The 26536-nt window shown below is 34.4% G+C and overlaps 1 protein-coding gene across 2 annotated transcripts; it reads right to left on the bottom strand.

Annotated features, from left to right (window-relative positions):
• Blos2 (biogenesis of lysosome-related organelles complex 1 subunit 2) lies at positions 1-26329 on the bottom strand. 2 transcript variants are annotated; one of them, XM_089089381.1, is made up of 5 exons: positions 26295-26329; positions 15886-16028; positions 14308-14438; positions 10802-10913; positions 1-1392 (listed from the first exon to the last, which is right to left on the bottom strand). In XM_089089381.1, exons 2-5 carry the CDS (start codon positions 15899-15901, stop codon positions 1256-1258), a joined length of 396 nt encoding a protein of 131 aa, XP_088945507.1. In that variant the 5' UTR covers positions 15902-16028; positions 26295-26329; the 3' UTR covers positions 1-1255. The 2 variants fall into 2 exon arrangements, with proteins under 2 accessions (XP_088945507.1, XP_088945508.1); XM_089089382.1 differs by lacking the exon at positions 26295-26329 and adding an exon at positions 24355-26263.
• Between the last annotated feature and the right edge of the window lie 207 nt (positions 26330-26536).

Genomic DNA, 26536 nt, shown 5'->3' with positions numbered 1-26536 from the left:
AAGACACTAGAGTATATAACAGTTTTTTCATTGATGTTAAAAGTAAAGATCACCATCTAGTAGTGTTTAGAGTTAACTTAAAGCTTGAATTTAGAAGGAATAACTACCTCCCAGAAAGTTATGGCATTGGTGGACTCTAGGATGAGAATTTGAGAAGAACTTTTGAGAAACAGTTCAATATATAATTTTAATTTAAAATCTGACAATGTAGAAGATAGATGGGGCAGTCTTAGGAAAATGGTTTGCGAAGTAGCAGAGGGTGTCTTAGGGAAGAAAGTTAGAGATGCAGCTAGGAATGTTAGAAAGCGCAAATGCTTTAAGCCTGGTAGAAAAGAGGAGGGTTTTTAAAAGTAGTTTTTGAGTGATGGATCATATCAGATTAAGAGGGAATTAAGTAAAGTAGAGAAGGATTTAAAGTATGAACTGAGGAGGTGTGAAGTGGAGGTCATGGGTAAAATTGTCGAGGATCTAGATGATGCAGTCAAACGGCATAAAAGCAAAATATTATGCATAATATTATTAAATTAATAATATTATTACAATAATATTATTAATAATATTAAAATATTATTAACAGACAGCATGATAAGAAACTGAGATGAATTAGTCAGTCTGGACGTGTCCCAGTTGAAGTACAGGGCCTTAATTACTGGGAATGAAATAAACAGTAATTGTACTGAATATTTTGAGAATGTGTTGAACAACAATAAAATTGTAGAAAATGACGTAGAAAATCATGATTTTTTTACTATTTGAAGTGAAGGATATTTGTTTTAATAGTGCTTCAATGCTGATAATGCGGTAAATGCTGATAATGTGCTGATAATGTGATAAGTGCTGATAGTGCTGATAATTCAAGTGCTGATAATGCGGTAAATGATTATTAAAATATGGTGGTTGCGAAGTTCGGGATAAATTGCTGAAGATTATAAATATGATTTTTGAAAAAGGTTAAGTACCTAGTGATGAGTATTTACTATAAAGAAATCTTCTATAATTTTCAAAGAAATCCTAGAAAAACTTTTTTTTCTCAACGTTTATTATCCAAAGAAACTATTCTTTGAACTACAGTGCCTGATACTTTTTATTTAATTTTTCACTTTGCATCAAAATAAGGTAATGACAAATCAACGTCTCCATGAACACAAAACTTCCACTACACACTTCACCTTATATACACATAAAAAACACTATGAACAATCAAGTTTCTTTTTTGAGATCTTTATCTGCCGGCACCAAATATTTGTCACAAATATTATCTCTTTTCTAAAGACTTGAATTTATTTTCTAGCTGTTTCGAATAGTTTTCAAGATGTTTGGCAGCCTTTTCTAACTTATCTACGCTTTCTTCAACAGAATTAAGCTGATTAAGGTACGGTTCCAGCTCACGATCTGAAAAAAGACAAATCAGACGCTTTCTCTAGCAGTTTTTCATTAAGACACCTTGAAAGTATTGACGAGATTAAGTTTCGCACGCATGTAAATATTTGCCTTTTTCAGGGCGCGATTTAATTAAATGCATAAGCTAAAATATTATAAGTCAATAAAAACATGTTTTTGGTTATGAAATACTAAGGACATTAAAATGATATCTGACGGTTTAAATTGGAAAAGTGGAAACTTACACAGCCATATATATCTATAAATCAGTGAAAATCTAAAATTCACTTCTTAACGCAAAAGACATTCTTGCACTTTTAGGCAGTAGCGGGACCAAATTTAAAATAAAGAGACGTGGGTTGAAAAATCAGCACTAAATGAGCTAAAAATAAATTTCCTGTGCACGCAATGGCAGCTTATAAAAAATTCTCGCTTCTGCATAATGATGTTGCCATATAATTTCTAACTAACTCAGAGTACAAGCCATCAGTTTGCCACCCATTGGGCGAAAAAGAACGGCTGAAAACCGTTGAGACTTGAACAAAAGTTTCTTCTTCCGAAAAACCAAGTGGAAATGAAACTAATTAAATTCTGAAACAAAAAAAAAGTCAACAAAGAACTAAATAAATAAAATAGCGAAAAGAAGGCCCTTAGCCTCCCATTGATAAATAGTCACAAAGTAAATGGTATAAGCTCCACAGCCTTATTTTCATTTATTTATAGTTTTATTAAATCTGTTAATCATCAGTTGAGTATCGCCCAGCTCTAGCGAGAGGACCTTGGGGGTCGTCCGGGAAAATCGGAAATTTTCCCGAATTTTGGTACTTTTTATTCAAACTACGAATATAATTTGTTTTATTATTGCCCCCTCTACCCCACAAAAACTCCTGTGTACGTGCCAGCATAGCTCCAATATAGTAATACAGCAAAGTCAAATTATAAGTAGAATCTAAACGCGCTTTCCAGGTTTATCACCATAAAACTTAATGATTACAATAAATGGTTTTGATGAGTTACATTAAATTTAATCAAATTCATAAATATGGAATCAGCTTAATAATCCTACTCTTTTAGTGTGTCAACTATTACCAAAAAAACTATTTTTCAGGTTTTTTTTTTTTTTTTTTTTTTTTTTTTTTTTTTTTTTTTTTTTGTCACTCCTTATTTGAAGTTCGTTACCACGAGCTGTTTAAAAGCATATCATTGTAGATTCAAAGGGGAAAATAGTACCTATTGTAAATAAGTGTAGCCTATTATAAACCTAATATAAAAGCATTTTATTAGTTTATTAATTATCATATTTTTTCAAAGTACCAAGGACATCGAAATTAAAATTTTCCTCCTTGGATCCATCTCAGGTCTATTCCTGCATGAAAACCGCGATTTTCAAAGGCTCTTTTTTAGTTGTTCCCACATTGCCGGCCATAAAGCTTTGCAGAGAGAGGGGGGGGGGTATTTGATATTTCGATGTTTTTGATTATTCTTTTATTGGCTTAATTAATCTAGTTATGTTAATTATCGTGTTTCAAAACAAGGAAGTTTTTACGACATCACCTCATTTTCGCCGGTGTTTCCTGATTGAACCGCGAAAAAAAATAAGCAAAACTAGCTGAATCCGACACTCGACAGTTAGTTGAATTCGACAACTCTTTTCGTCCATAGAAGTTCAATACAGTCCGGACGCCACGCTTCGCTATTTCGCTTATTTCAAGAAGGTGGTACGACTGAATGGGGTTATTATGAAACATGCACCAAAAGATAGCCTAAAAAACGCTGATATCGAAAACAAAAACGGCACTTTAAAGCAAGAAGAGGAAGTCTATCAAATTTGGATCTGAACTTCAGATTTCCCCAAAAGTGCTATTTAGCGAGCAAAAGCCGCAAAAACAGAAGTAATTTCCCGGTAACCTTTGTGTTATTTTGACTGCTGTTGTTTTAGTATCAAGACCGAATCAAGAGAACAGACTGAATTGAATGGTATGTTTATTTCTTAGGTATCTTATCAGGTCCTATATTCCAAATTAACCAAATTGGGAGCAGACATATTATTGACAAATACACTTGTGGGTAATTTGGCGGCAGTGCCTAATGTTGCAAATATTTTTTAGAAAAGCTTTGATAATTGACAGTTTTTAAGATATAGTAGGTGGAACATAGATACACAGGTAGTAATTATTTAGAGCTATACAAAGGACGGTATTGTTTAGTCTAGATGTTGCTACATGGCTTCCTTGATTTTTTTTTTCATGGACCTTAGAGTTTCCAGTCTTACTAGTTTCCCATTCTCTTGGCCAATATCTATCTGCCAACTAAATTGCTACATCTGATGATATTCCACAAATTCAGCATGTAATCCTGCAAGGGCTTTCCTGCACCCTAATGAAAATCCATTCCCACAGGGACAGCTCTGGGAAGCTTGAATGGACAGTCTTTAGAGACAATGAACTCCTACTGCAAACTAATGGGTGGTGATGGAAGCAGCAGCATCCCAGGGGTGGGGAGGGGTGTGTTACTCCTAAGTTTTTGACCATTTAGTAAATTTTTCGTCAAATTGTTTTTTTATTTTCGTCCATTTTCAAATTTGGTGATTTAGCGTGTTGATTTGGTTCCTGTTAATAGCCAAATTTGGTAGATCTTGTAGTTCCATCAAATTTGGTTGTGATTTAATATGTTTATTTGGCTAATCATTTTGTAGTATCAGGCTAATTTAAGCTTTTGCAATCACAAAAAAAGTATCAAAAAGAAAATTCCAAGGAAAAAAGACACTTGGTAGTGCTAAATTAAAGTTATTTGATGCTTCGTGGCATACTGACATTTGCTTTTAGTCACTTAAAAGACGGAAGTGACAGCTTAATTCCTATATTTGAAAATTCTATTCTATTGTGAAATTGATTGTCCTTAATGAATCAGAAAATTCTTGGTGCTTCACGGCATAGCATTACTTTCTAAGGTTATTTTATTTCCTTGCATTTTCGTTCCTTACAATTTTCTTTCCTTGTTTTCTGAGAAACAAATACAAAGAAAAATCGATGAACTAGTGGTAAATCCCATAACTTTTTAGGCACTTCATGCAAGAAAATGCTAATTCGGATCATTCACTTAGTTATGATATAAAGGGCTATACTTCAAATTAATAAATTAAAAAAAACAAATTTTCTCCAAATGAAAGTGAAGGGCACCTTTAAAACCTAAAACAAATACAGGTACTTGTCGGTTATTGGGAACACACCCAAGAAGTGAAGTTAGGTTCATCCTAACGAAGTCTTACATAAAATGATGATAAAATAATACTTTAGAAACAAAATCATGGAAACCTAACCCAACCCAACGTAACCTAACCCCCTCCCCCCCTAATGCTCAAATATATAGGCCAATTTATACAAGTCCAATCCATTCTGTCTAAGTCCAATGCATTGTATAGAAAAACTTCCCAAACAAACAACTCAACTGCATGTTATAGTAGACCATTATGATGGACTATTTAAAGACATTGAGAGTTTTGGAGTTGTTTCTTTGAAAGACATTAGTGGTTGCCATGAACGGCGTGAAAACAGGCCTGGAAAATCCTTTTCAATTCGACCAAACATGATTCTCGACAGCTGGGCCTCTATCATGCTTGATATCCAAAGTAGAGCAAAGCTTATAGAATGCATGTTTAACCTTTGGACCAGTACTGACTGCAAAGTCCTTGCTTTTCCCGTGTACCTATCAGGAGGATTTGGAGATATAACTGGAGTAGTTCAACTGCTTCCAGGTAACCAGACTGTAAACTACGAAACATTTGCCAATGAACTGAGTAGCATACATGAGGAAGCGAATACCCGTGTCGCTCTTCCCACAGGTTTCTGCGCCAGGACGGGGTGCACGGATGAAATTGTGGAAGCAAATGACACAGACATTGTGGTCATCTTGCTTCAGTTTTTTAAGACGATTGAAAAGCAGAGCCATGCCAACCCTAATGTGTTGGTTCGCTTGCGGGACAAAATCATTTCAATCATTGAACTTGCAAATTGACTCCCAGCGTCTCTAGTGAATTTTATTGAGTTTTTGCACTGTTTCACCCGTTGTGATACTATGAGCTTCGTTTTCTCCAAAGGGAAGAAGACGATCCTTAGAGCAGCTGTGCCGTGGTTACCTCGAACATCTGCTCTTACCTGAACAGATTTTGGGACAATTCGACAGAGTAGTTGAGCTTGAGGAAGATATTATGAAGCTGTGTTGCAAGATTTTGATCGCCTTATACAGACAATCAGAGGAACTTTCGTGCTTGAATGAACTCCACGTTCACTTGTTCCCTCGCCCGAAAACATTGAAGAGCCTGCCTCCAACCGACGACTCCTTTGCCTTACATGTGAAAAGATGCATTTACCAGTGGTCCATCAAACTGCAGGCACTTACACCTTGCCCTTCGTACCTTTCTCCGCTTGATTTAGGATGGGAGATGAAGGACAGATGGATAATACCCATTAATTTAACCCTTCCTGCTTGGCCATCCACTATTCAGAAAACTTTGCCATATTGCAAGTGTAAATCTTGTGTTCAAAAATGTACATGAGCAGTTAGAGGTTGCAATCTTTTGTGCTGTTGTTGTAGGAAGTGCTGCGAGACCGAGGCTGATTCAGACGAGGAATAATTGTGCGTAACTAGAAATGGAGCGATACTAGGAAAAAAACGTAATAAATTCGGGAATGTGAGCATTAAATAAATAGTGTTAATTCTGACTTTGTTTAGTTTCTTTACCTGCGACATTGCTGCAATTTTTTCTTCTAATTAATTGTGTTAGTTCGATATGAAGACATTCTATGGCCTCTATGAATTTCTGTCTCGTATTTGAGAGGAAAACTGCACCTCAAACATTGTGGAAGATGCATTTTCTTGCATAATACAATAAAATACAATAAACAGTCTAATTTCAGAGTGTTCCACCCCTCGCAAGCAAGTGCCGTTAGCATTTTTTGAATCAGCATCGTCGACTTAGGAACAAGGGGGCAGGATAATTCTTGTACCTGCCCCATTCCATCCTGGTATGTTTCACAATTTCAACACCTGGCGCCCGGACTAATATGTTGATCCCCAACGACAACTAAACCAGTGGCGGTTCTGGCCTCTCTTGTACGCCAGGGGCAAAATCTGGATTCTTCCCCCTCCCCCTTGTCCCCGAAAAATTTTCAGGCCAGATTTTAACATAATTTTTATGCATTAACAAAATTATTTTCAATTTAATAGTTAACTGATAATTTATTTTTTAATTGTTATTATCTTAATTTGATAATTATTTTTATTTCATTAGTTTTTATTTTATTTTACTAATTAATTAATAATTTATTTTTTAATCATTATTATCTTAATTTAATTATTATTATTATTTATTTTACTAATTAATAAATAATTTAATACTTACTTTCATTTATTAACCGTGCCCTCTACTTTATTCTAATAAGAAAAGAATTCTAAAATTGCTTAATGATTATAACAGTTAGATTATTTATTTGAAATTTTGCACCCCTAGAATTTCTGCACCCGGGGCAAGTGCCCCCTCTGTCCCCCCTAAAACCGTCACTGAACAAGACCGTCAAAGGAAAGCTATACCTTCTTATACTGTTTGGTGCCATACAGTGGCGTCATTTGATTCTGAACTAAGGGAGGGGGGGGGGGGCTAAGCAACCTCTGTGGGCTCCCTAAATTGGTTGGCTCACAGTTATTTAAGAGCAATATTTCTTCGCAATGGTTTGCACAGTCCTGTCCCAAAGTCGACTAATATTAGTAAGAATCAATTTAAATGTGTTTACGAATACAGAGAGAACTTAAGTTAGAAAGTAATTTACAGTTTGATTGCAACACTGAGAACCAAGAAGGTCTCATTTTTCTAAAAATATTTTCTAACTAAATATTTTATATAGTTTGATTTTATATAATAATTTAATATATTTAAATATATTGTCTAACCATACAATTAAAATCCAACGATTTCCTAAGAGCCTTTTTACTAAATACCAACATCAGATCTCTCATAACTCTCATTACCGATCTATTCCAGTATGCCCATCTTGTAGTAGATGATTACTCCAGCTGAACAACAGTTATGCCAGTGGCTTTCTGAACATTAACAAACAGTTGGTACCGTGTACTGCTATTCTCGATAAAACAGTACAGCTTTGGAAGAGTGGCGAAAAAATATGCGTTTCCTCTCAAGTTCTGAATGGAATTACCCAAAACAAGGTTGAGTCTATGAGGATGGCAGTTAATGTAAATTGCATGCGGTGCAATTGATATAATACGCGCTTGCCCACCTGAAAATTGGCCGCTCATGACACTGTCCTGGTATTTTCAAAGAAAAATGTAAAAAACAACAAATTTCCACCTCCCTATGGATGTTCAACAGTAAATTCCTCTCCCCAATCTAAAATTTTCTTGAATTGGCACCAATTGATAGTCTGAGTTTTTCTTTCAATGCTCAGGTTGTTCTTGTATAGCTCTCATTAGTTAAGTTTTTCTTGCTTTCTTACCTTTTTTTTTAGTTGGTTCAAGCTAAGCCCCCCCCCCCCGTTAATAAAGCCTTCTATTTGTGAAGTCAAAATATTTGGTCTTTGTTTGTCGATACAATTTCTTTTTAGCTCTCTTATTAACAAATCCTGTCCATTTTCATAGTCATGTTTTGTTATGATCTTTGGCGTGTGAGATTAAGTATCATTCTTCAAGATCTTTATCGATTCTTTGAATTGTCCTTTCATATAATATATTTTCCTTGTCTTTCTTATCTTTCCTGAAATCTAATAAAAATTACTGGTCGGAAATTCTCACTTTGATTTTTTCAAAATTCAAGAAGTTAAATTTCAAGACAATTCGAGAAACAAAATTCATGAAATAACCATTTTGAGTGCCAAATTTAACACGTTGACTGGAGGCAAAGAAGAATAAGCGTAAGAAACTTTAAAAATCCCGTACGGTCTGGCTTCTATTAACGATTAAATGAAAAAATACGTTTTTTAAACTGAAAGTAAGAAACGACATTAAAACTTAAAACGAACTGAAATTATTCCGTATATGAAATGAGTGTCCCCTCCTCAGCGCCCTGCTAAAACTTTTATTGTTTTAAAAAGAAGAGCTGTGACAAAAAGTCAAACTTTAGCGGAAAGAGTGGGGCGTTGAGGAGGGGTCAGCCCCTTTCATATACGGAATAATTTCTGTTCGTTTTAAGTTTAAATGTCACTCCTTACTTTCAGTTAAACAAACTTGTTTTTTTTATTTTATTTCTGAACGTTTTTGAATTAATATAGGTTTTGAATTTGGCTCACCGTACATGAATAATTAAAATGAAATTTGCTTATTAGTTTTACTATTTTTTTAACTAATAATAACTTAATAACAGCCTAAGTTTGATTTTTGTTCCAGTTATTTAATAATGACTTCTGAATCACAAAGGCAATTTAATTAGAATAATAACCTTTTTTAAAAGTTGAAAAAAACTTTAGCGTAAGAGCGAGCTATTGAGGAGAGGCAACCCCCCTCATATACGTAACAACTTCTGTTCGTTTTAAGTTTTAATGCTGCTCCTTACATTTAGTTGAAAAAGCTTGTTTTTTTCATTTAATTTTTGATGTTTTTTAAATAATGTTGGGAAATCCAGCGCCCACCTTCATGAAAATTCTCTTCCCCCATGAAAAATTCTTCCATGGAAAGATTCTCCCATGTAACCGCCTTCCCCCTCCCACCAGAAAAAATCCCCCCTGAAAACGTCTGGATACTTCCCAATAGCCAATACTATATGTAAACAATGGACAGAGCTCATAACTTGCAGCCGTTCCCCCAGGGACTGCGGGGAATTAAGTCGTCCGCAAAGACCTAGTTATTAGTTTTTTCTACTATGCTGAACAAAACAGTTATCTAAAAATTTAATCCGGTGACTTTGTGAAAAAAATTAGCGAGCGAGGGGGCCTATTTGCCCTCCAAAACTTTTGGTCACTTAAAGAGGGCACTTGAACTTTTAATTTCCGTTCGAATGAGCCCTCTCGCGACATTCTAGGACAATTGGGTCGATACCATCACCCATGGGGGAAGAAAACAACAAATAAACACGCACCCGTGATCTTTCTTCTGGCAAAAAATAGAAAATTCCACATTTTTGCAGATAGGAGCTTGAAAACTCTACAGTAGGGTTATCTGATACGCTGAATATGATGGTGTGATTTTCATTAAGATTCTATAACTTTTAAGGGGTGTTTCCTCCTTTTCTCGAAAATAAGGCAAATTTTTCCAGGTTCTTAACTTTTAATGAGTAAAACTAAACTTAATGAAACTTGTATATTTAAAATCAGCATAAAAATACAATTCTTTTGATGTATCTATTAGAATCAAATTCCTTTTTATAGAGTTTCACTTATTATTGAGTTACTTACTTAGTAAGGAGTAAGTCTCTCCTTATTTACGGTTCGTTAAAATGAACTGTTTGATAATACGTCTATGGCTACTAGGAACGCAAAAAGTCCGCCGAATAGTGTTTTATTTACCAAGTCCAGAAACAGAGCAGACCTGAGTCAGACACGACTCAGCAAAGAGTCAGAACAGATTCACAAACAGTCTCAAAGAAATATAGAGTGCATAATACTTATATATGGAGGGGATCACTGCTCCAGAATCACGTAACCGACATGTATAATTTTATTACGGATCCTAGGCCCAATTACTTTATTGTAATGAAAGCTGGTCACCGTGGCAGTAACAAAAAGGCAATAAGAATATGTCGTGATACATGAAAAAGGAATAATAAAAAAATGTGTTTGGGAATGAAGCTCACTATATACTGTTGTGAAGTATGTGAAGTACAGCTATATTAGAAACGGATTTGTTTTAATTGAGAACACTCTTTACATGATTTTTTTTTTTTTACTTCAAATCAAATCGACAGAATTTGTGACAACAGATTTGGGGCCCCTCCAAAAATCAGGGAGGGGCTATAGCCCCAGCCAGCCCCCCCCCCCTAAATGACGTCCCTGGTGCCATTTGGTCTTAGCTTATTCGTTTTTCCTGATTTTCACCCAGAGTTTTTTTTTCTAATTTTTTAAGATTTTTTAGTTTAGGACCTTCTACTGCCGAAACTGCATAACTGCTTATGGAGGTCTTTCTCACTAAACTCAATTTAATTAATGTTTCGTAATTTATTAAGACGTATTTGGTTGTATAAGTTTCTGCTTACCCAACTTAATCAAATTTCATTTTCAATTGTCCATAGTTCTTTAATGTTTTTGTTATCTTTTTATTATTATGCAAGCTATATCGAAAATATGTATACATACATATTATTATAGGGATAAATATATATAATATACTTAACAAAATTTTTCCTATAATAGGTAGGCTACTATTTCCCCTTTGAATATATCATAAAATTCCTGCATGTAATTGGTATGAAAAAAAGAATTACATTTTCCATTCAGATCCTCAATTGTTTTTTTGACACCAGTTGCCAGATTGACAAGATCCGCATATTTGGCTGTTGTGACTTTGTTCATTGTTTCAACAACCTTATAATCTTCCTAAAAAAATTAAAATGAAAGGTTGACCATTACATAAACTAAATTAAACATCAATAAAATAGTAGTATTAGGCTATACAGGAATGTAAAAAAAAAAAAAAAAACGAAATTGGTATAAAAATCCAAAAAGCTTATATGAGGGAAGGGGAGGGGCTGACGATATTTTTAAAGAAATAGGAGTTTGATACAAATAATTAGCTTATGTGGCCTTAATATCCAGACTGCTACACATTACAACAAGACAAAACCAAATCCAAAAGCGAGGTCCTTGGATTTGCCTTGAGTTGAGAGCCCTCTGGGCGCTACTGGCTGTGCAGGTGCGGATATGATGTATGTGACGAGCATGATAAACCAAATATTCCAGTTATCTAACCACAAAACACAAAAAGGAATGTGACAAAAGACTATTATAGATGAAAGGGAGCTTAAAAGAAAATAGTAAAAAACCATAAAGACAAAAAAGAACGTTTTTTTGCAATCAAGCAAAAAACCTTTAGGACATAGACATATACTTTTTTACTTTACCAAAAAAAACATTCAACAAACATCAGAAATAACTGAACAACCACATTAAGATTAAAAAAAAAATCCTGTTGGTGGCTGTATCTTCTAATCGCCCTCTAACCAAAAATAAATAAAAATAATAATAATTACCAATAAATTCTTATTTTTTCAAAAAAAAAAAAAAAAAAAAAAGGAAAAAAAGTCAAGAAAACAATTTACATTGTCACACTCTAACCATACCCCCCTTCCCTCTTCCTCCCCCTTTCCCTCTTCCTCACCCCAATCTCCAAAAATTATCCTCCTTTTTCAACAACAAAATTCTTTAACTCTTTCTTAATTGAAACTAAGTTATCGGCCGCTCTAATACTATCCGGGAGACCATTCCATAGCGAAACACCTATGTTCCGTAAAGCAAAATTTGACCTTGTTGAATGTCGGATCTCACTGACCAAATGGTCAACATTTCGTGTAGAATATTCATGGTAGAGAGAATTGCGGGAAAATACATTTCAAAAGTACTCAGGAGATAACATATTCAGACACTGATAGACAAACACTGATAACTGATAATCACGCTGCTGCCCAACATTCAGAATGCCAAATTTTTTGTAAGATTGGGCAGTGCTTTCACAGTGGCACATCTCTCCGAGTACTCTGATTGCTTTATTCTGAACAATTTGTATCCTTTTATAGTTGCCGATGAAATTACTCGCCCATACCGAGCATCCATACCCAATATAAGGGTCTACAATAGCGCTGTAAATGAGCTTGAGGGTTGACAGAGGAAAGGTATGCTTCAGTTTTCTCAGTATCCCGAGTCCTCTGGCAGCTTTAGCTGATACTATCTTGCTGTGTTTTTTCCAGCTGAGATTGCAGTCGATATGAAAACCCAAGTAACGGAGATCATATAAAAGGAGGTTTGACTGGTCATAATTTGAGAGCATTAATTCTTCTTTTGCTATGTTAACTTACAACTTGATATAAATGATATTAATTACTTATCATCAATGTAATTATAATTTCAATAATTAACATAATCCTACAATACTTTGCTGTCCCTGTAAACTCCAGCTCTGTCACAATCGAGCGACGTCATACGCGAGGTAACCGAAACTATTATCTTTATGACTCTCATTATATATATACATTATCTATCTACTCTCTTTCAGCCAGAAATAATTGTATATGAATTTATTTATTTATTTTATTTTTTAATTTATTTATTTATATTTTCTTGAGAACGGCAGGATATTTTTTTTTCTGAAAATTGACAAATCGAAAAAATTCCGGCCTGAAAAAACTATCTAGACTTTTTCCGGCCTGAAAAAACTATCTAGATGCTATGAAAAGTTGGCAATAGTTTTTATTGTTGATATACACCCGCCTCTATAGCATCTTCTAAAAACCACTTGTTTTTGAAGTTATTAGAAAAAAAGAAGAATTTTTTAACAGATTTTTATATTCTAGATATATTGCTTTTTTGAACAGTATCATTTATTTTTCATCTATTTCAAGAACGATTGTGACCCCTTTTATTCTTAGCACTCAACGTTTCTGGTAATTTCCTTGTTTTTTAAGGAATATCTCTTTTCTTCAATATCCCCCGCGATCTCTTCGTTCTGAGGGTTTGCCTCATCGTCCAATTGAGGCCAAAAAAGGTAGAAATTAAAATTTCAGATGATATTTTCATCGACAGATCTATAAGAAGGAAATAACCTTAAAACTAAAACCTATTATCTTTATTCACTTATTTACATATCATATTTGGTACTGTTGTACTAAACGGACTCTTTTATATAGTGCTAGTTTGGTTAATGCTAATGAAATAAAATAAAATAGGATGACTATATAATAGTTTAGAAACAAATTTGGGCTATATATTTGCACATTGGGGGGGGGAGCATAGCATATAGTAAATACGTAACCTAACCTAACCTAGGTACCTTTTCCCCCAAAAAAACCCCAAAAAACAACAATTTAAAAATCGTATACGCAATTAAAACCACGCTATACATTGTATTTCTCTACCGCGGTGTCTTGTATCATCCCGTAAAAACGGGTTTTTCAACGCGTCTCGAGTTTGAGATATAAAAAGAGTCCCTTTAGTACAACAGTACCTCATATTTTTATCTTTGTATTGTATACTTCAAAAGGTGAAATAAGGAGAGGGGAATAAATAGAACAAAGATCTATGGATTCTAATAGAACAAAATAATAATAATACAAACAAATAATAATAGAAATAGATACTAATAGTTCAAGACTATGGATACTAATAGAACAAGATACTAATAACCCTTACCACCTTTTGGACTACAGCATCCAAATTTTGGTGCTCATCAGCAGTTCAGCGAAATTGCCACAAACATTTTGACACGTTATTAAGATACACTTACACCGGAAAACTTTGGTTCTTCCTGAAGATAATTTTCAATATCAGAGCAAGTTTTTGTTGCTCATCCAATCTGTGGTGCTCAGCTGCAGCGCAGCCAAGCCCCTAGTGCTCAATGAGAGCGCTCAATGAGAAAATTGCACACAAATATTTTGACACATTATTAAGATACACTTACATCAGAAAACGTTGGTTCTTCCTGAAGATTATTTTCAATGTCAGAGCAAGTTTTTGTTGCTCATCGAAACTGTGGTGCTTACCTGCAGTGCAGCCAAGCCCCTAGTGCTCAATGAGAAAATTGCACACAAATATTTTGACACATTATTAAGATACACTTACATCGGATAACGTTGGTTCTTCCTGAAGATAATTTTCAATATCAGAGCAAGTTTTTGTTGCTCATCCAAACTATGGTGCTCACCTGCAGTGCAGCCAAGCCCCTAGTGCTCAATGAGAAATTTGTAAAAAATATTTTGATACATTATTAAGGTACACTTACAATGGAAAATGCTAGTTCTTCCTGAAGATAACTTTCAATTTTGTCAAAGGCCTCCACTGCCATTTTACTCAATTGCTGATCATTTGCATTGGCAGCTTCAAAGCTACTTGTGCTAGTTGACAAAGTTGATGCTAAGAAATAAAAATGAATGAACAAGTAAAGAAACCAAATTTGAGAATTGAACAATATGTTAAAAACAAGATTCCGAAGATGGGACTGAAAATGACCAAAAAATGAAAAAAAACCTCAGTCAACCTTGAACTCTAAAAAATAAAGCATTTCAAGTTATGTGTTCAGATACACGAAACAACACTAAAACTAAGCCAGATGCACCCCAAGCAAACAAGAGGGCAAATAACACTTAAAAAGGGTTTATGTAAGTCTAACCATAAACAACGAGAAATTTCTCCCTAGATTCTCAAAAATGTTTTTTGGTATTTCGTTGATAAAGATCATTCCCTTCAGGTTTTGAGAAAAAATTGGCCCACGCGACCCAACCCCTAGGTTTATGTGAACTGGTGCCACTGAAGTTATCAAACTACAAACTAAGGTAAACAACAATGTTAATTACCAAAGATATACTATGATCTTTATTTTTCTCCAAATCAAGGAACAATTGTTTCTTCAGAGAAATTATAATCAATTAGGAAACTTCTTACAGGCAGACATTAACAGACGATGTACTTTTTTGGCATGGAACAAATGAAATAAATGTGTCATCTGACCGTATTGGTAATTAGAATAGACCTGTAAAAGAGATTGGATATGTTTTTTAACTATATTTGAAGCAATTTTTAGGATATAGACGAAAATAAGGAGTCATAAACCAAAAATGAAATGACACAAAATCAAGATTATCTTTATCAAGATTCATTAAGAAATCTAAAGAATAAAAATACACACAAAACAGAACACATAAATGATTTTGTTTTGATATTACAGGCTTCACGGCTCCATCACAGGTGATGATATGTCCTGGTAATTACCTCAGTCCTGGTAATTACCTCATCTTCCAACACTGAGGTATTTGTTATACCTTCTCTTGTGCTCGTCAAGGGAAGAATTTTCCGGGATTAACTCTGCCAGCAAGCTATTCCATGTGGCAACCGATCGTCGGGCGAAAATCGTTTTCAGATATTTTTGGCGAGGAGTACCCTGCTCAAGGTAGAACTGACGAGCTGTACTTCGGCGAGTTGATCGCAAGGGCTTTGCTCTGTCAGGAACGAGCTTCGATAGCCCCTCTGACGGAGGGTTATACATGTACTTGTAAAAAACCGACATGAACGCCACGTCGAAGCGTTCCTGGATGAACTGTGGGGTTTTAGCTACAGTGTTGCAAGAAGTTGCTGCACGAACTGCTTGATTTTGAATCCGTTGGAGTGGAGCGATGCGGCTTTTTGGTGAACCAGCAAAGAGAGGACATGCATATTCCATGACAGGTCTGATGCACGAAATGAATAGTGGCAGAATGTAAGAACTGATGTAAGAGATATAAAAAGTATCACCAAATAAATGGCTTAAAACTATTCAAAGCCACACAATTAGAAAAGAAAAGAAAGAATGAAAAAGGTAACAAACCTTTTAAGCCACTCATTCTTGAATATATTTGGATAAAATGATAGCCCTTAAAGGATTGACGTCACTCTTTTAGTTGAGAATCTTCTTTGGAATTCTTGAAAACCAGTGTACCTTGCTTGACAGTAACTTCGCTTTCCTTTATTCTGAAAAGTCAAATGGCATTCAGATACCAGACACTGTCTTGATTGAACAAATAACTCTTGTTTGCACATGTCAGAGGTTTTTGGATTCGGTCTTAAAACTGAGTAGAACAATGTTCAACTTTCAGCCAATCATATTCATGGAAATTAGCAACATCTTCAACCCCATTGTTATGAAGAAAAAAAAAGGAAAGAAACAAAAACAAATTATAGTAGAAATTTATATTTATTTCTTTCCAATGTGTTTGTTTAATGTTATATGCTCATTTTTGCTTTTCTTTTATTACTACTGTTCTAAGACCATAATGAAAGAAAAAGCTAAGATGGCTGGGTCACGTTTTACAGATAAATCTTAATAGGTTGTCAAAATACCTTGCTCTTGGCAACCCATCCGGGGTAAAAAAAAAAAAAGAAAAAAAATCAGGTTGTCCTCAAACGGAGTAGAAAGAGGCTATAGAGAAGTTTTAAAAGAAACAAGTAAATCAAAACAGATAGAGATAGAGAAGGAGTTTGCACACCAGTGCGGACCTCAGGTGACTGGTTGCTGTGATGAGTTGTTAGTAGTAATACTTGTTAGAGCAGTAAGTTATGCTATACATATCCAAACATAAATTTTCTGGGTTGTAACATTTATATATATATATATATATATATATATATATATATATATATATATATATATACATATATACATATATATATATACATATATATATATATATATATATATATATATATATATATATATATATATATATATATATATATATATATATATATATATATATATATATATATATATATATATATATATATATATATATATATATATATATATATATATATATATATATATATATAAGCTACATAATTAGTCCATTGTGATAAGCCCTGGATACGACCTCTATTTACCTAGCAAGTATTCTTCAATTATTCTTTCAGTTTTAAATCATTAAATAGTTTAAGAAGCAATCTATCTCCTTTTTAGGAGAAATATAATTAATTCAAAAACGAAATGAAAACACTAAATTTATTCTAAGAAAAGAAATGATTTCTCTCATAAAAAAATGATCAGTGATTTACATACATATGCACATGCCCTGGGTATACTCCTTCAATTTGCCTGGGCAATAGACTGGAAAGTAGTCCATACTGTCCCACTACACAAAGGAGAAAACGAGTTTAAACTTATAATTACCAGCCAATCAGCATCACCTCTGCTATTGGAAAAATCTAATAAGGTATTTTAAATAAAGCCGTTCTCATATATCTGATCACAAATAACCTCCTTTAAAAAAAAACGACATGGATCTGAAACCAAGCACACTGATTAATATAAATCTGATTAACTTGTACAATTACATAACCCAGCTTCTTGACCAAGGCCTCCAGTTGATACGCTCCAGCTGAACTTTTCTAAAGCTTTTGATAAAGCCTGCCATAAAAAGCCTCCATTCAAAACTGAAGGAAACTGATAAAGCCTCCATTCAAAACTGAAGGAAATAAGAATCGAAGAAGATTTTATGAACTGGATTATGCACTTTTTGAATAGAAGAACGCAGCAGGTCAGAGTCTTTAGTGCTAAACTTAGCAAAAGACTGGTAAGACCGAAATTAGAGTTAGGAATGCGCGCTGCAACACCGATTAATAAAACAGACCAGATGACCCTCAAATCTGTCAAAAAGACGAACAGAAATTAATTAAATAAAACAACAGAATGCATAAACAGGCTAAAAAAAGAGGATGCATGCCAAGTGCTGAGCCTCAAACTGATAATCCTGACACAACATCGACGAAGAGGTGACACGATAGAGACCTACAAGTTGTTCAATTATCATGACAACCACTTGCTACAGCTTGCCCAGTAGTCAAAAACCAGGGGTCATTCAGCAAAGCTGTTCCACAAGCATGCAAAATCAAGGAGAAGGAATCATTTCTTCTCCAGCCACATCATTAGCCTTGGGAATGGTCTGAGCAAAACGACCGTTTGTTGTTTCAGTTCACCAGCCATTGAAGCCACAATCTTGACATGGAGAGCTAAACTAAACCATGGCTCATGTAATAGGATGCAGGATATATCATCAGTGACTAGTGGCAGTGTTATACTGACTAGTGACTATAATGTCAGTGGCAGAATTATCAATGACTAGCGTACACTGGGCTTGTCCTTGAATTACCCAGGCAATTTAAGGTAATAAAAGCGAAATATAAAGCTTCCTTTGCTTCACCCTTTTTCAACATTATTTAGGTATTTTCAAAGACAACACTACCATTCCATGACGTACAAAATAACAGCTCAATAGAGACAAATCCTTTTATTGGACATTAAAAACAATAACATATCAGATAAGCAGATCAAGCTTATCTGCTGAGGACGGCCACTGTGTATGCGACCAAAATATCTTGAGATTTTTTTTTATTGTTTTCACTGTCTAATATAAGGATTTGTTCCCTATTGACCTGTTATTTGTACGTTAAAATTAGTTGTTTTTATTTGCAGCCTTAAACACGTATCAGAAGAAAAGTTTCTCAAAGCCTTCACTTAATATTCAGACTTAAGTCAAATAAGAATAAAACATAATTACTATACAGCATTAGTTTTTAATCGTCCAATTGTGAAATCTAGTAAGATTCATAAACAATAACAAAGTAGAGACGAAAACATTAAAACGCAGGAAATACGCAACATCACTTATTTCGATAACACAATTTTTTCAACGAAAATCGCTAACTTAAACTTTTAGATTCAAATATAACAATTAAAACATTACAGTAGCAATTAAACAACCTTTTCTTCTTTTGTTTTACTCCTTTCTTTTACATCTTTTGGTCTTTTTGTCTTCTTTTACTTGTCGCACTGAGTATAACTTGTGAACATAAATTAGTGACAATATAATTTAATTTGTGTAGTAATAATAGATTAAATACCCTGACAAATGTCCTGCCGAGGATAGTTGGGTATGAAAGGTTGGAGCTATTCTGGTATTGTAAGATGGATTGGAGTCTCGCTCCTTCAGAAGTTCCCTCCTCCGTCCCTATCCCCGACAGGAAAATCCTGCTTGCGTGGCCTCATATTGACATCAGCGTGGACCTTTAATAAATTTTCCTAACCAAATCTGTGACTACTAACAGCGCTACAGGATGACCTTCAGGAGTGACACGTTTCAAGGAAATCATAGTCTAGTAAATGACACAGTATTTGCACTGGATCTGATGAATGGATAATTCTTCTGGGTTTGATTTGTCTTCATAGGCTTTTCTGAGCTGAAAAACCTCTTCCTAGCTAGCTTATCTATTATGGGTTGCTTCCCAGTAGCATTATATTTGTAGCCATGAATATATGATGAGTCGGAGGTAATAGGCTTGAGATTGTCTGTGCACGACTTCGACTCTCGTTGATAAGAGAATCACCAAGTGTGGAAAACCATGTTGTGACCAAGATGGACCCATGATTGCACAACCAGGGGTCCCAGGGACATCTTGCAGTCCGGTTTTTAGCTGGCTGAAGCGCTTCATGTTGAATTAAGAAGATGTGTTAGTCCCTGTCCATTACTGGTTCTGGGACCATTACTGGTTCTGGGACCATTACTTTTCCTGAGGCCATAATTATTTCAAAGATTTGAAACAATATGAAAATTGCAACTTGGAATGTTACAATGTTAAAAAACATTGTGACTGAAGAATTTATACGCTCAAACTGTACTCAGATTTATAGACTATGAGTAGGCGTTTGATTCAGCTAATTGAACAGCTTTGGCAAAGATTCTATCCTTAGATGGTATACAAGATCAATACACTCAAGTGATTAGTGCTATGTACAGGAATTACATTTCATGGTTAAGGTAGGAAATAAGGTTAGTAGCTGGTTTTGTATTAAATTAGAAGTTAAGCAGAGTTGCTTTCTATCCCCATTTAAATGGATCATGATGATGGACGTTGTCTTAAGAGCACAGCAAAGGCAATGGAAGAACCCAGAATCAAATGGAGAGGTAAAACTCCCCTAGACTTAGATTATGCTGATGATTTAAGCATCTTAGATGAAAATTTTAGCAAAATGAGTGAACTTTTAACTATTAGAAGGTTTTGCAAGATCAGGGTGCAACAATAGGTTTGAAATTAATGTTTAGGAGGCTAAGTTGCTAAGGAAGATATGTCTGCAAACCAAAATTATAATATTGGAAGCTACAGTGATGACAGTGTTCAAGTATGGTTGTGAAGCATGGTTTTTTTTAACAGAGGAGGATTTACCAGACGTTTTCCAGAGAAATTGGCTTCAGATTGCTTTGAAAACCCAACAGACTGGCTGTATCTCAAACAGTAAGCTGTACGAAAAATGTGGTTCAATCCTGCTTTCTAGGGCTATAATGCAAGAAAAGATGAGATGGCCAGGACACCCTCTAGGGATGAAAGATGACATATTGCAAAAGATTGTCCTTGTCGGCAAACCATCTAGGACCAAACGAAAAGCAGGTAGTTCATGAGTGGGGTAGAAGGATGTCACAAGGAAAGTTAGGAAAACGGGAACTTCTTGGGAGGGTGTAAAGAGGGAGGCATTGAATAGATTGGGGCAGAGGAGGAACATGGGAAGCTGTGTTGGCCACAGGCGGCTTATACAACTTGTAGTAGATAATAATACAAGTTGTATAACATAGCTTGTGAATATAGATTTGTCTTACAAAGCCATTTGCACACAAGTATATGGACAGCAAGTAGCTTGGAGTAGCTAGGATAAAAGTAAACTATCATGTGTGATCTTCCAGAGCTAGGAAAATTGTATGGTCCAGTGAAAGAAAGGGATACACTGTCTTTTTTTAGACCCTATTCCTCAACAAGAGAAAGAATTCCCTATAGTTATGCAGCTAATGTCCTTAAATTCATAGAGTCTACTACCAGACCAAGATTTACCATTAGGTCCACTAGGCCCGGACCTAGGGGCCGCAATAAATTATCACTGAGTGATTTTTTCTTAACAAAAACTAGACTGATGTGATTTATCGTCAAATTGCAAGGTGCACTCTGTCGCCGCGGTTCCTGTTCACACAAAAGCGATTTTAAAACAACATAGGAATTCCTTGGCCACTTATGAACTGTCGGATGTCTTCCAAGAATGGCAGCTGAAAGTTTGGTATCACCTCTCTCTTTCATTACTTTTGACTCATCAGTTGCATTCTGTTCAGTGCTTCCACTATCGAGAATTTCTCCGAAAATCTCGCAAAAACGGGGCAGCAAAAACGCTTGGGCCAAGAAGCATCAAATCTGTAATTCCAGCCCTGTCTACTACTTAAAAATTGTGTGAAATTTTTTTGAAGCTTAAACAACTTATAATTTTCAGTTCTTGACAGGTCAAAAGATAGAGCTATACAACCAAAAGGATCAGTTTTTACATACACTCATGTCAAATAGATTTTAGTTTAGAATAAACATTAGCATATAATAGTAGACTTGCAAAGCATCAACATTCTAGTAACCTGAAAATTTACTGCACTACATAAATAACTATCAGGAACAGACTAACAGATCTTAATAGGGAACAGGAAGGTGTTTTATTGTTGCTACATCCATCACCAGATGGTTTACACCCAATTTTTTTTTTTAAAGAAGTGCATGCTTAACTATAAAGCCCCCCACTCACCTATTTCAGAAATCTGTAGACCAAAAATGTGGACTGAAAAAAACAAGGAATTCTAAGCAAATCTGCATTACTTCTGCAGTTAGGAGCCTACCTGAAGGAATTGATAACACAGCAAAATTGAAACACTTGACAACAAACAATTTCTTTTCATCTCGTCAGCAGGGCTTTAGAACTGGTGTCAATTGAAACACAACTAATCTATTCATATGAATATGTCACTGAGCTTCTAACCCAGGGGTTTCCAGTTGACATCTTACTTTTTGACTTGGCAAAAACTTTTGGTAAGGTCTGCCATAAAAGACTCCAAATTAAGTTTTAAACCATGGGATTGAGTGGGGATGTAATTGAGTGGGTGAGGCAGTTTCTAACAAATCAAAAAGGAAAAATCCCTTTTCAAATGAAAGCAGTTGAGTTAGGCAAACAAAACTCTCAGGAATTCACCCAGAGCCTTAATGATCCCCTGTGATGGTACTTTGGAGCACATACCTCCACTCCTTCTCCCTTCAGAAGGTGGTGATCTTTGATGACGTTTAACAATCTTTGTGGCATAAAATGTAAAACCATGCAAAATAGTTGTTCTGTTGAAATGAGGCAGAAGAAAAGTATTTTGAGCCTCATACATTAGCTCAATCCCAATTTACAAGGTTTTAAAGATTTGTAAATCGATTTCTAAAATTTAGGGGAAAACAATTGATATGGCTTAAAATTCTACTGAAATAACAGGAATCACACTTTTAGAAACTAAGGTCAATGGAAAAGAGACTGAAAACTTAAAACTAAGGTAAAACATTTTTTGTTAGAATTTAGATGAGTTTGCCTTTCATGTGTAGAGTTTCATAAGCCCTAGAATAACAAATGGATACACCTTGTAGCTTGGGAGTACCTTTCTACTGGATCAATTCCTAAAAGTTTCATTCACCTAACTCAACTAAAATTCAATATAGAAAGAAGCCCCTAAACTAGAATTTTACCAATCAAAGACAGATGGTAAGAATATTTGGTGAGGAAGGCAAGACATAGCTGAAGTTGGAAGTGAGTGCCTCAAAGCACAGTCCTGGGGCCTATTCTTTTTAATATATATGGAAATAATATGCCTACAATTTTTGACAATACAGTAAACCTCTGAGCAGATGACTCAAAACTTGTCTGTTGAGCAGACACAGCAGAGAGTATTCAGTCAATCAAACAAAACCTCAATATATTAACACATTGGACTAATACTTGGGAGCTGGAATTCAACATAAATTAGTGCAAGACTATCCATCTTGGGAAGAAAAAACCATACACCCAGTACAATGTGAAGTGTAGTGATGGATCCTCCAAAAATATCTTCAGTAGCCATGCAGAAAGAGACCTTGGTGCACTAGTTGACAATGAGGTGAACCCAGTCAATAACACTGACTTAGCAGCTCTAAAATCACTCTAGCAAAGGGTAATAAAAAGCAATAAAGGTCACTACAATTTCCCTAATGGTATTCATTGTTTCTCTAGAATAGAGAAATACTATCCCTTGCTACATGCAACATGAAGATTCACAAAGAACTTGAGGTTACTCTCATAAATTTTTCAAAGTGATCTTTACCAGAGGGGATGCATGTAAATCAGTGGACAAGGTGTGGCTCAACAAACCTTGTTCCACAATCTGAGACATCACAGGCAAGTCAGATCACTACCACTGCTGAAACTGGTGGATACAGGATTCATCCTATTGCTACCAAGTGTGGTAAAGTGGTTTAAGGTAATATATTCAAAAGACACTGATTAAAAATTATAAAATTCAATAAACTTTATAATTAATAAGTCAACAATGTTTTGTTTTCTTTGTTAATGAGCTTCTTGATCTGTTAAAACTATTAGACAAATATCTGATTGTAAAAGAATTTCTGACCTGTTGGACATTAAATATTATTTTAAAATGATCCATGAATGTAGAACATAATAAAAGTAAACATAATAATCTGATTAATAAAAACATGTTGCATATTATAAAGTAAGAATTTAGGTGTTAGAGCATTTCTTTTTTCTTTTATAAACCTAAATCCCATGGCTACACATGGGACCATAATGGACAGGGAGAGGGGGGGGGCAATTGTGAGTAAAAAATAATTATATCTGGAAATAGCATAAAAAAGATATTGAGCAGTGTGTTTGCCTACTTTAGTTATTGAATCTTGTATATACTTACCAAAAATGAATCCTGAATACCATTAACTGTAAAAGTAGACACAATAATGGGAATAATAAGAACATGCTGCATATTGTAAAGTAAGAATCTTGTTTTTTTTTTTTTTTGTCTTGTACAAACCTATATTCTAGGTATTAGGGGCCATAAGGGGGAGGGACCTTTGCAAGTGAAAAAAGTATTAAATTTGGAAAGAGCATAAAAAGAGCTGTCTGGGGGCCCTCTGCCATAAATTTATTAAAAATACAACCCTAAATGTTTTTTTAAGCTGTCTGAAAACATGTTTTGGGAAATTATTCTATAATAGATATAGAGTACCAAATGGTAAAAAAGCAAAGGTTAAGTAGGCCTGCCCTAAATCTTCAATAGCACATTTTTCTTCCAGTGGTAACAAAAAGATGTCACTGTTCAGCAAATACCCTACTTGGTTAATTTCAAAAATATTACACAATACATAATAAACAATAATCACATGAAACAGTCTCATAATTAAGTTGACAGTCCTGCTTATATACCTTCCAGTGGTGGAGGCTTACTGGCAGATTCTTTGTACCCAGCATCCATGGCATGTATCTATATTTTTTTAAGATTTATCTTATCTTATGAAACCTTAAACAAAACTAGCACAAAGCCAACTCTAATTTTTGCAGTTTTGTTGTGTATTTAGTAAAAAATTAAGGTAGGCCTAAAATGTACTACTGTATTTAACCTAGCCCAATTTTATGTTTGGAAAAAAAGAACCTGGGAACACATAAACAAGTTTCTTGCCAATTATTATTTTTAGATTTACTTAATAAATTATAACATTTTCTAAATTATTAGGGGACAACTGCCTCCCTTGCCCCTCCTGAATGATCCCCAACCATTAAGGCCAATTAAAGTTGGCTTTGGGTAGAAGCATAGATTAGGGGCTATTGAGAAAGAAACATGTTAAGAAATCAAATCTTACTTCATAATATGCAGAAAAATTGTAGTTAGGCTAATTTAATTTTAATGTGCTTCTACAACAGCCCAAATTGTCTATTACCCATGCATCACTTTTGTTTCAGCCTGTAAATTGAACTAATACTGACAAAATCAAGAAACATAAACAAATGTAGAAAATGTGGTAAATATAGAGTAGTCCATGTAATTGACTTATGAATAAAGTGAGCCTACAACTTGATGCCATTTTTTATGCTCTTTCTGAATATAGTAATTTCTTTCTATATTTTTTGATATAAAAATGGTTAAAACTTTTGTTTCAAACTTATAATAAATCAATTTTGTAAAAGTTTTATAATTCAGAAACATTGATTTGTCAAGATTAAGTTGAATAAAAAAAAAATCCAAACAATTCCTTTGTATTTTCTTCTTATTCTATTAGGCAACTTAAAAATTGCCATACCTATCATCTATATGTTGTAAAATATCAAAACTGACAGAAGAAACATGGCAGATAGAAAACAAAGAATTTAAAAAAAATGGATCTTATAATGAAATAGTAGGCCTGAAACAAATGTTTTAATCCTTTTTATTCTTAAAAGCAATAGAAAGAAATTATCATTTTCAAGGGTCCAAAAAAGACTTAAAATTGAATTTGCAACAAAAGTGGTTATCATATTCAGAAAGAGGTTAGAGTATTATGTTCACTTTATTTGTAGGTCAATTATATGAACTGCTTTATATTCACCAAATATATAAGCTGGGCTATATATTTAAACATAAGGGTAAGACACCCAGTAGTCGGCCACCCGCCTATTCTCAGACAGAATCTTTTATACTATTTTAATAACCAATTTACAATGAGCTGTTTGTATGTCCAAGTTAAGGCAGAATTGTCACTTGTTAGTAAATTCAAAAATAGGAGGCGCTGTACAAGTGAAACTATTTGAATTAGTAACCTACTTGTTCAGAAATTCTTCAGAAATTTTTTGATACAAAAATTAAGTTTCTAGGTGGTATAATACAGTAATTAGAGTAGTTTAAATGTCAAAAAGTTTTCAAAGTGATTAAAGTGTCCGACTACTGGGTGTCTTACCTTATAGTGTAAAATATAATGAAAGCACATTCAAAATGTGTTATTTACAATTTTCTGTATATTTTGAAGTAAGAATTGCTTCTTGACATGTTTCCATCTTAATAGCCCCAATTCTAGGCTCCTACCAGGCTTTGAATAGGACTTGTAACAATTAATTTATTGGGAAGAGCATACAAAATACATCAATTAGCCTAAGCCTAGTGTACTCTCCTTGTCCCTACCTTAGTTAAGTATATGGATGTTGTACAGCCTATAAGTACTGTCTTTTACTTCCTTTGCCTTTTGTATTAGCCTATGTTCAACAAAAATAAAGTCTTATAATACATTTTATACTTTATGGCCCAAAGTTGTAATTATTCAGATCTCAAATGCCCTAGAATTTAGTGTTTTAGTAACTTAATTTAATGTAATCTAATGCCCTAGCATTTAATATACAATTGAATGTAAAATACAAAGAAACAAGCGTTATTGCTCTTTGAATTATGAATTTCTTGGCGTAGCATCTGACAGCAGGGTTGCCGCGACAACAGTTTTTGACCAAGAAAATCACCAGATTTTCACCAAGAAAATCACCAGTATTTCACAAAAATCACCAAAAAATGCTCGGTGGTCAATAATTATAAGCTTTACACCAAGAAGACGGAATAGGCACCCTGAGCTAATAGTTCGTTTACACA

Source organism: Artemia sp. Qi Xiang Cuo, chromosome 5 (genome assembly GCF_049724085.1).
Source record: "Artemia sp. Qi Xiang Cuo chromosome 5, ASM4972408v1, whole genome shotgun sequence".
Classification (NCBI taxonomy): Eukaryota; Metazoa; Arthropoda; class Branchiopoda; order Anostraca; family Artemiidae; genus Artemia; species Artemia sp. Qi Xiang Cuo.
This window is presented reverse-complemented; position numbering and strand designations above follow the sequence as displayed.

What these genes read in the sequence shown, in the direction of transcription:
- Blos2 (XM_089089381.1), bottom strand. An exon ending in AAGAACTAGCATTTTCCATT is followed by an intron (nt 10,914 to 14,307) that starts GTAAGTGTACCT and finishes TAATTTTTTTAG; the next exon opens with GAAGATTATAAGGTTGTTGA. An exon ending in TGAGGATCTGAATGGAAAAT is followed by an intron (nt 1,393 to 10,801) that starts GTAATTCTTTTT and finishes GTCTTTTTTCAG; the next exon opens with ATCGTGAGCTGGAACCGTAC.